This window comes from Camellia sinensis, chromosome 12, assembly GCF_055761805.1.
Source record: "Camellia sinensis isolate YWXY chromosome 12, ASM5576180v1, whole genome shotgun sequence".
In the NCBI taxonomy this organism is placed as follows: domain Eukaryota; kingdom Viridiplantae; phylum Streptophyta; class Magnoliopsida; order Ericales; family Theaceae; genus Camellia; species Camellia sinensis.
Window position 1 is genome coordinate 55919622 of NC_138972.1, and position 11589 is coordinate 55931210.

The following is an 11589-nucleotide window of genomic DNA, read 5'->3' on the forward strand; positions in this document are numbered from 1 at the left end:
AGAATGGCCTGAACGATGATTGTCTGCTTCGAAAGTCACTAGCAAAGACACTACCAAAAAGTATGGAGCAACTTATGGCCAGAATTGAAAAATATGCGAGAGTAAAGGAAGACACGCTAGGAACAAAGGCGTCAAAGCAAGAAAAGAGGAACGGCTCGCCGAAACGAGGCCGAGGTAATACAAACTTTAACAAACAAGAAACGGGACTGAGGGCTGCACAGGCAATCACCATAATGTTTCGGATCTCAGTTTACCAAGTCCTGGAAAGGATCAGGAACCAGACTTACTATAGAACACCAGAGAAGGTTCCTGGCAAATTTATAAGAAGAAGCCTTGGAAAGCACTGTGCCTACCACAATGAGGATGGACATCTGACTCAGGGGTGCAGAGCCCTAAAGACACATCTGAAAGATCTAGTAAGACAAGGTCACTTAACAGACCTAGTAGATGAGGCTAGGACAAGAGAAGAGCAAGCAAGGCTGCCCTAGGCACCAACAACACCACCTCCACCAGCACCACAACCGCAAGCAGACGGACCTCGAGTGATCAATGTGATTCACTCGAAGGTTAATGAGAATGAGGTACGTGGGGAGACCCAGAAGGTGAAACACTTACAACATGTGTATCAGGTCCAGCAAAAGAGGCCTAGGGCAGACGAGTACCACGGACCAATGGTGTCTTTTACTGAAGCCGACTTAGACATAGTGCAACATCCACACAACGATGCTCTGGTGATATCCCTCAAGATTGGAGAGTGCCAGGTAAGGCGCATTCTGGTTGACCAAGGCAGCTCTTGTGACATCATGTATGTCAGATGTTACAAGGAGCTCGGCCTTCACCAGGATGATATGGAGCAGTCCAACAGTCTAATGGTCAGGTTCAATGGAATGCCGACATGGCCCTTGGGAGCAATAAGTTTGGAGGTGCAGGTAGGCACCAAGAAGGTAAGCACAGAGTTCATAATAATTAACACCCTCCCCTTATAATGTTATCTTGGGAAGGCTATGGTTGCACGTAATGAGGGTCGTTCCCTCAACACTGCACCAGCTGTTGCGGTTCCCAACAGAGTATGGAATTGAGGAGGTCAGAGGGGATCAGGTGCATGCAAAGAATTGCTCCATGGTAGCAATGAAATCCACCTACAATGTGCAAGAGACAAAGACAGTAGAGATTGAGGACGAGGACATGGAGGTCCAGGATGATGTCGGCAAAGAACCGGCTGACAAAAGCAAGGAAGCCTTCAAGAAAATTCTAGTCCAACAAGGGGATGACGAACGTTTCTTTCTCCTCGGCTCAGGTTTAGCCGAGAAAGAGGAAAGGGAGTTAGAAGCGTTCTTACAAGCAAACATATAGGTGTTTGCCTGGACGTCATACGAGATGTCTGGCATTGACCCCGAGGTTACATGCCACAGACGGAATGTAGACAGGTTGGCAAATCCCATCATTCAACGAGCGAAGAGGCCGACATTGGTTCATGTGGAGGCAATAAAGGAGGAAATGGACAAATTATTAGAGACTAGAGCCATCCGAGAGGTAAACTACCCTACCTAGTTATCCAACACTGTGGTTGTGAAAAAGAAGAATGGGAAGTGGAGGGTCTGCGTGGACTTTATTAGCCTGAATAAGGCTTGTCGCAAAGACAGTTTCCACTCCCCAAGATCGATTAATTAGTGGATGCCACTTCAGGACATTAAAGGATGAGTTTCCTGGACGCTTATAGAGGATACCATCAGATAGCAATGTACCCCCTGATGAAGAGAAGCCTGGATTTATCACCTCAAAAGGGCTGTATTGCTATAGAGTGATGCCTTTCGGGTTAAAAAATACATAAGCAAACGTACCAGAAGTTAGTGACCAAGATGTTCAGATATCAGATTGGCAAAACAATGAAAGTATACATCAATGGCATGGTCGTGAAGACCAAAGAACCTGAGGATTATTTGGCCGACTTGGAGGCAATCTTTGACATCCTAAGAACATATCGGCTCCGACTCAATGCTTCAAAATGTGCATTCGGAGTTGGATCTATTAAGTTCTTGGGGTACCTGGTTGCCAAAAAGGGCATTGATGCAAGCCCATATCAAATCAAGGTCATCTTGGATTTGAAAAGCTCAGAGTCAGCAAAACAAGTGCAGATGTTGACTGGAAGGGCCGCAACCCTGAACAGATTCATAAGTAGAAGTTCGGATAAGTGTAAACCATTTTTCAGTCTGTTGAAAAAGGCCACCGACTTCTTGTGGACAAAGGAATGTGAAGTTGCCTTGGCTGACATGAAAAGATACCTGACCACAGCTCCAGTTCTCTCAAATCCAGTACCTGGAGAGGAGCTATTCTTGTACTTGGCAATTTCAGAGCATACAGTGAGTGCAATGATAATTAGAGAAGAGAAGGGAGAACAAAGGGCAGTATACTATGTGAGTAAAACCCTAGCGGGCGTAGAGACCAGGTATTTACCCCTGGAGAAATTAACATTGGCCTTAATGATGGCCTCCAAAATGTTGAACCATTATTTCCAAGCCCACAAAATTATAGTATTGACTAAGCACCCCTTGAAGTCCCTGCTACAGCAAGGAGATCTAACAGGTAAGGTGGCCATATGGGCAGTGGTATTGGGCCAATACGATTTAGAGTTCAGACCTAGAACAGTAATCAAAGGCCAGGTTCTGGCTGACTTTGTGGCCGAGTTCACACCAGGTGCCATCCCACGTCGAGCTCCGGTGAGCCGTGGCTTAGGATGTCCAGGGGAACAAGAAGAGACCCAGCTAGGAATGAAAAACCCCATAACAAATCAGAGGAAAGAAGAAAACCTCAAACCCTGCGATATCTACATCGGTGACTCTTTCTGCTTATTTGTTCATGGAAGTTTAAACCGTCAAGGGGTTGGGGCAGGAGTGGTGTTGGTATCACCAAATGCGCAAATGTTAGAGTCTATTCGTTTGGGATTCAAAGCCTCAAACAATGAATCAGAATATGAAGCACTGATCGCAGGATTGAAATTGGCAGTAGCAATGGAAGCCGACGAGGTGGTGGTCTTCGGTGACTCCCAGCTTATTATGAACCAGGCAACAGGCGAGTATGCAACCCGAGATGAAGGAATGATAGCCTATGTCAATGAGATTATTAGACTGTTAGCCTTGTTTTAGGACTACCGACTACAGCAGGTTAGCCGAGATGACAACAGCTATGCCGATGCCTTGGCTAACCTGGCTAGTGCGATGAAATCAGGGGAGGCAAGGACGATAATGGTTGATTATTTTCCAGGCCCATGTGTGGAACCACTGATCATAGAGTACGAAGAAATGTGTGTGGAGATGGGACCAAATTGGATGGATGTAATAGTAATATTCCTTAGAGATGGGAAGCTGCTAGATGATCGCAAATAAGCACACAAGACTAGACTGAAGTCGGCTAGGTTTAGTCTAACAGCAGAAGGACATCTCTACAGAAGGTCTTTTACTGGTCCTTTTTTGAGATGTGTGCATCATTCACAAGTTGAAGACTTCTTGCATAAAATACATGAAAGAGTATGTGGAAGCCACGCTGGGGGCAGATCACTTGCTTATAGGGCCATTACTCAGGGGTACTGATGGCCCTACATGCAGAAGGATGTTGAAGTCTATGTCAGAAAATGTGAGAAGTGTCAGAGGTTCGCGCCTTTGATACATCAACCAGCAGCAGATTTGAACCCAGTGTCCAGCCCTTGGCCATTTGCCTAGTGGGGCATGGATCTTGTTAGACAACTACCCCAAGCAACTGAACAAAGAAAGTTCCTTGTCACGACCCGAACCCGCCCCTATGGGTTAAGGCCATAACCGGCCAGTAATCACGAGATTACCTATGGCCTTAAACCAAATAAGACAAAACTCATCAGAGTAAAGGGGCCAAATGGAAGCAAATTTAAAACTTTGTCCATAGAGCCGTGCTTATATGCACATCATAACATTTCGTACATACATATGTTAATAACTCACAACAGAAAATATAGTAACATAAAGTTCTATACAGACGGGATCATTCAAATCTAAGTCAGCCAAAACAAGCTATATACAGACGTACACAAAAGTCCTCGCCAACATGACAAAATAACATAGAATGGCAGAAGGGCGAAGACGTGTCTCGTGCGTGAGACGCAAGGGCTGACTCTTCAAAACCTTAGTTGTTCCATACAGACTTCACTGGGGCTGGGTTTGGACTTCTCTTGGCTCACCTACAAACACATGAATGAGCGTGAGCGATAACCCAGTGAATAATATCAAATACAAGAGTTATACAAACGGTATGTAGAACAATATGCTTCAAACGGCCTTGGGCCCAATTCATATTTCTATTTAACACACACACACATATATATATATATATATATACACACAATTTAAGTCAAGTGACTGTGGTTCCAAACATACAGGCCTTTGGCCCATTTGTCTTCCATTCATGTCAAACTAGCCTTTGGCCCATTCAACTTTCATTTGTGTCAAAACGGCCTTTGGTCCAATCATTCATGTCGATCGGCCTTCGACCCAATCATTCTTTCATATCAAACTAGCCTTTTAGGCCTTTCAAACTTTCATATCAAACTGGCCTTTTAAGCCTTTCAAACTTTCATTTCAAACTAGCATTTAAGCCTTTCAAACTTGTCATATCAAACTAGCATTTAAGCTTTGCAGACTTTCATTTCAAACTGGCATTTAAGCCTTTTAGACTTTCATTTCAAACTGGCATTTAAGCCTTTCAAACTTGTCATATCAAACTAGCATTTAAGCCTTGCAGACTTTCATTTCAAACTGGCATTTAAGCCTTTCAGACTTTCATTTCAAACTTTGTCCACCATTCAACATTAACGGACTTTACAAAGCTTACGTAGAAGTAAGCAATTGGACAATAACATATTTCAGATATTACTCACAGTGATCGGCTTGTGGATTTGCCCTGGGGCTTGACCCTACAGATCACATAACACATATGGGTCACAAATAATTCAATCCGTTCTTTGATTCACATATTCCTCTTTAGGCTTCATTCTTATCTCTTTAACTCATTTACAATGCTCAATGCATGCCTAAGAGTGCTTAGAAGTGAAAGGGAGCGAAAAACAGAACACAGAATGCATTTTTAAAATTTCAGAAAACAAGGTCCCCGCTCGAGCATGGACTTCCTCGCTCGAGCGGACCCTTAAGGCCTGTAAAAGTACTGGTTGCATCAAAAATACGCTCGAGCGTGAACTCCCCCGCTCGAGCGGACACCAAGTCTGCAAAAAGTGCTGGGAGCACGTAATTCACGCTCGAGCGGTGGATTTCCCGTTCGAGCGGACCTCAATTTTCTAGGTTTTCCAGATTGTGTTCTTGAGCTCCAATTCGACTCTTAAACAACATTTCTTGCATGCAATGGCTCAAATATCACATATACACATACTAACATGATACCAATACCAAATTACAACATTAGGAAGCTCAATTTCTTGAATTATCTACATGCATGTCCCAAATTATCTCAGCTCATCACCAACATGCTCAAATTCAAACATTCAAGACTTACACTCTCATGATTTGTACATGCATGTGGGAGATGCTCATCATTCCCAACTTAATTGGTGAAGAGGTGGCCAAATACATGGATTTCAAACAAGATTCAACATGGATTATACACATTGTGTTCAAATATGGAAATTCATGGCAATTTCCTACGTGCATGCCTCTATTGACTTCAAATACAACAAAATCCACTCAATTCGTGCTCTTTATCATCATTCAACTCTGAATTTACAAATTGCAAACAAAAATTCATGATTCAAGGGATGATTACTCACCTAAGAGCCTTAAACATCCAAATTCTAGTCAATTCTTGAGCTTAATCTTCAAATTCCCAAGCCTTGAGCCAAAATTACATAAGTCTCTCCCTTTCTCTCTCTATAACCGGCCCTCTCTCTAATCTTGAGTCCAAGATCAGCCAAAATACAATAAAGGAGAGGAATTGGGGTGTAGTGCTCCTATACAACAAATCCCACTAGGTCCTAATTTAATGATAATAACTATTTGGGCACTGATTCATTAATTAAATCAACTTAACTTGGTCCGAATCAATTTTTCAATTAAACCTCACCGTAGGCTCTAAAAATTATGCCAATCACAATGGCGTGACAAATTTTGGTTTCGGTGGCTGATAGGGCCTTCAATTTAATCGCCAAAGCAGATAATCAAACAGATATTCCTATGGTGAACAGATAGAAATTCAAAACCACATATTTTCACACAATGGCACATGAAATCATATTAAATGCTTAATCATACTCAAATTAAGGACCAATTAGCATACTACGGAACAGGGGTATCACATTCCTGTTGGTAGCAACTGACTATTTCACAAAGTGGGTAGAAGCTGAACCCCTTGCGAAGATTTGGGACATTGATGTAAAGAACTTCATATGGAAGAACATCACCACCAGGTTTGGGATCCCAAGGGCAATAATAACAGACAATGGTACACAATTTGATAGTAAGCTAATCAAAAGTTTCTGTGCAAAGTACAAAGTCAAGAACTATTACTCCACTCCAAGTTTCCCTCAGAGTAATGGTCAGGCAGAAACATCTAACAAGATTATCTTGGATGGGATTAAGAAGAGGCTGGAGGCTGGAAGCAGCAAAGGAAAAGTGGGTGGAAGAGTTGCCCAATGTACTCTGGGCATATCGGACTGTGCCGAGAAGATCAACTGGGGAATTCCCATTTGCCATGGCTTATGGCACAGAAGCAGTTTGCCCACTAGAAGTTGGCATCCCTAAGATTAGAACCCAGGGAGTAGAGAATGGGACTAACGAGACATTCCTGACCCGAGATCTGGACCTACTGGAAGAAAGAAGGGAGAGAACAACAATTCAGCTGGGGGCATATCAGCTGCAGCTTGCTAGGGCTTACAATAAGAAGGTCAACCCAAGAGAGTTTCAAGTTGGGGACCTCGTCCTAAGAAAGGTTGTCGGCAATAAGAAAGATCCTAAGGAAGGAAAGCTGGGCCCAAATTGGGAGGGGCCTTATAGAATCATTTTGGTCGTCAACAATGGGGCATATCGGCTTGAGGACAGTGAAGGAAAAAAGTTGCCAAGACCCAGGAACACTTGCAACTTAAAGTTTTTCTGTCATTAGACTTTTTTTCTTTTTGAAATTTATGTCATAATTTTCTTAGCTGAGGTAGTAATAAAATTTTTAGCCTGATTTTTTAAAAATTTGGAATTTGTGTGATAGGACTGACTAGTCCTTTGGCGATGTTTCTGATTGAAACATGATGAATAACTTAGACTTATTATATGACAGAGTTGAATTATACTTACATATAATAGAGTTGAACTAAGTTGGCAATGTTTTTGATTAAAACATGACGAATAACTTAGACTTATTATATGGCAGAGTTGAATTATACTTGCATATAAGAGAGTTGAACTAAGTTGGTGATGTTTCTGATTGAAACATGATGAATAACTTAGACTTATTATGTGGCAGAGTTGAATTATACTTGCATATAATAGAGTTGAACTAAATTGGCGATGTTTCTAATTGAAACATGACGAATAACTTAGACTTATTTTATGACAGAGTTGAATTATACTTGCATATAGTAGAGTTGAACTAAGTTGAATTGAAATTAGACTTGCTATGTTGGCAGAATTAAACTTGGAATGGAACTTAGTGCATTTTAGTAGATTAACAGAGAAACCAAGGTTGAGAACCTCGGCTAGTCTTTGTTTGAATCTGACTTCCACAAAAGATTATACATGCTTAATGTGAACATAAATGAAACTTAGGTTCACATTAGGGGCCAAAGAGCTGGAGAATGATAAGTAAAAGTTAAAAGTGCTTGGGACTAGATAAGTAAAAGTTTAAAGTGCTTGGGACTTGTTAAAATTTCACAGGAAAATTTACAAGTTGAAGTTATGCCAAGGTAATATTAACAGAAGTACCCGACATACGTACTTGCCGAGATGACTAGGTTGCCAAAACTTGGGAAAGATAGAAGATAGAAGTCTTAGTAGAAGACAGTAAGTGAGAGTGAAGTGGCAAGTTTGAAGAAACAACACTTGTAAAAATATTTCAAAATATTTTTAAGTGTTAAGCTAGGGCCGAGATAAACAATTAGAAGATATATCCGAGGTACATTACTTTGAGGAGATTATACAGTTAAAGGTATACTTTGAAGACATGCAAAATTATTCTAGGTATAAAAGTGGAAAACATACATAAGAGAAAAGAAGACATTTAACACTTAAAAGAAATAAGGAGGCTTGCATTCAAAAGACAACTCGTTCATATACAAAAGGCACATCGGCCAAATTGGAATTTAAAGATTGTCTAACAAAGTTGCAGAGACTACAGAGGAAAAAAGTACAAGATATCAAAACAGAGAAAAGAATCTAAATAGGCTATTCTGTGTCGATAGGTGGTTGAGTGTCGACCTCGGCAGACAGCTGGAAAAGTTTCTCGGCAGTCCTTTCAGCGTCGATCTCAGCATCAATCTCCTAAAGAGTTTTGTTGAGGCTCTTCTTGGCTGTATGTACCTCGGCCTCTGACACAACTCTTTTGGGAGAGGCACTCTTGGAGACCTCATCCTCATCATCCTGAGTCAAGCCCAGGACTTGCTCATTCAGAGTTGAGGACTTGGCCCCAACAGAGCCCTCAGCACCAGCTGCAACCTTGACTTTTTCTTCTTCTTCTTCCTCTCCTTTTTCCTCCCTAGATTCACCCTCAGATTGGCTTGGAGCAGGGGGAAATGTCACTACAAGTCGGCCCTTATCTCGAAGGGGTGAGTCCGCGGGGATAGCCAGCTCTTTCAGAGCAGCCATCCAACCAAGGGTGTAACCCTTGTTACATGCCTGTCTGACTGGCTTTTTGTATTCCTTGCAGACGTCAGCTGCCCCCTTGGCATAGGCCTTCTCGTCCACCTCCTTGATTTCGGCTACCTTTGTAGACAGTGCCGTTTGGAGCTTGGTCTGGGCCTGGGCCTCTTTCTCTTTGGCCTCTTTCGCCTCGGGTTGAGTGACCTCAGCAATATTTTCTATAGCCTCGGCATGGTCCTCGGCTGTTTTCAAGGCTAGCTCAGTTGCCTTGGCCTGGTCAAGCAGACCTCGGATGCGAGCCTCAGCTTTGTTAAGTGAAGAGAGAAGTTTGGCTGCCTCCTTGGTCTTTTGGGTTAGTTTTTTCTTACAGTCCTCGGCCTTGACTGCGAAAAAGTGACCCTGCTGGATGGTTTGCAAGAAAAGAAAACAAATTAGTAAAAGTTTGGCTAAGTGATGAATGATTTCAGAAGATAATGTAAAAAACTTACCAAAACGCAGTGCTGCATCATCAGGGCATAGTTTTCATACTTTGTTAGCTCAGCCATTCGGTTGATGTCGGCTAACAAGAGAATGACAGTGGAGATGGCGGCACCGATTTCAACACTGTCCAGCGCGCTGTCGTCGGCTAGCAGAGGTCGGTTACCCACCATGAATGTCAGGGCCCAAGGGGAGCTGGATTTAAAGACACCAGGCTGATCTGTACCCTCAGACCTTGGCCTCTTCGAGGAGGGTGCCTCAGACGAACCAGCCTTGGCAGGCCTCTTCTCAGTGGCGGAGGCGTTTTTCTCAACCTCGGCTAGTTCAGAGATCGGCAAAGTGTCCTTAGAGTCGATTTGAAGCACTGCTACCTTGGCTTTGGCCTTCTTAACCCTCTTTGGCTTAGCCTTTGATTGGGATTGTGATAGGGAGGACTGAATTGTCACAACGCTAGGAATGTTGATGAAGAGGTCTTTGACGACAGCCTTGTTGCGTCCCATCTCGTCAACGGTGGCGGTAACAGTGACTTTGGCACCAAAATGGATTACTGGTAGTGCAGTGGGTGGGTTGGCTGGATCGTAAGCCGACGCCTCAGTACTTTGGCATTTTCGGCTATGAGTTCTGCCTGCTGGAGCGAAGAGTGGAGCTTGGCGTCGGTGTTGACGCTGGGCTAGAGGAATTAGTTAGGGAGCAGATGTTGACGGTTACTCTGCTGGATCAGAAGTTCAGGCTTGATCAGGCCTTGGCAATGAAGTGACAGGGGGAGTTGTTACAGAGAGTGGAGATTTACTCTTTCAAGGAGCATCGGACAGCGGGCTCCGGTAAGTCGGGATGTAGTTGAGGAGGATTGGAGCCTGGCGAAGCTTGATTGGCAAGTTGAAAAGGCGAACCAAGTCTTTGCTCGGCGTATAGTATCGGCAAAAGTCTTTTTCTGGCTGGGAGAGAGTTACAAAAAGAGATTACACATTAGTAACAGATTAACAGAAAGATGATTAAAAAAAGGAAGTAGGAGGAGGGACTCTAGGCAAATTAAGTCCTTACCCTTGTCATCCCTAAAAACCTCACGGGCACAATGGGAAGAGGTGGAGTTCGTCGTCTGACGCGAACTCCCAATTGCCCGAGACAATCAAGTAATCATTAGTCGCGCCTTTAATTGAGTTTGGAATGTCAGCTATCAGCTTGTATTGGGTGGATCTCGGCTTAAGGTAATATGTATAGCCAGCTTTGGTTTTAAGGCCATACATCGTGTAGTAGTATTGGATATCGGACAAGGTGATCCTAGCGTTTTGCCGATGTTCCAATTTGGTGATTCCGTTTATAATCCTATAAGAGTTTATAGCTAGTTGCATGGGGTTTAGTTTGTAATAATGGAGGACCTCCCTAAAAAAGGTGTTGAGGGGGAATCTGACTCCTCCTTCAGATGGAGACTACGGGAAAAGGGCATGTAGTCCTTCCCAGGCATAATGGAGTCATTCTCTCCAGCCAACCGAATTTGAACTTCGGCTGGGATAGAAAACTCCGGCTTAAAATATTCTAGCTTAGAAGGGGTGTCAACCCTCCACCTGAACATACCCATTATCTCGGCCAAAGTAAGTCTGATCTCAGGTTTTTTGGTTAGAAATTTGGGAAGTGGCCAATGATCTCGACTCAACCCTAGAAAGCACTTGAGTGAAGATTTCTGAGAATCTAAGGGGGTTTCAGTTCAGTTTTCCTAAGGAAAAGAGTTCTAGATCAAATCTCAAAACCTAAAATCTATGCAGATACAGGAATCAGAGGCAAAAATCTGGAAATAAAGCAAAAAAACCAGAAAAGAAATGAAATTTAGAAATCATGAGTGAAGCACGAAGCAAGACGATGGATGTACTCATCCAAAAAATTTAAGACACCATGTGAGTGTGTGAAGAACAGTGTGCAAAGGTCACAGCAAAAGAACATGATTGACATCTTTCGTAAAAGACTACACAGATTCAAGATTTAAGATTCAAGAATAGGAAATCAGTTCATAATCAAAGAAAAGAAAGAAACAGAGTATAACCATGAAAATAGATCCAATGGCAATGAAATGAACATATGGTATACACAGAAACATATTCAAAATCATGGAAGATTGAAACTGAAAAATGAAAAAGAACAAAGAACTCACCAGTTGGGTGGGAGGTTGAGGTTCGCCGGAGTCAGACGGTGGAAATAAGTGGAGCAGAACGGAGAAAGCTTTGCCGGAGGAGATGAACGGAGTACAGTTACAAAGAGCTCAATAAAAATAGCAATAGAGGTAGAGGATTTTTTTAGAGAGAGA

At 42.8% G+C, this 11589-nt stretch overlaps 1 protein-coding gene across 1 annotated transcript; it reads left to right on the forward strand.

Annotated features, from left to right (window-relative positions):
* The first annotated feature begins 1377 nt into the window (after positions 1-1377).
* LOC145803581 (uncharacterized) lies at positions 1378-3143 on the forward strand. Its single transcript, XM_082896889.1, has 3 exons — positions 1378-1533; positions 2568-2583; positions 2695-3143. Exons 1-3 carry the CDS (start codon positions 1378-1380, stop codon positions 3141-3143), a joined length of 621 nt encoding a protein of 206 aa, XP_082753015.1.
* Positions 3144-11589: the final 8446 nt, after the last annotated feature.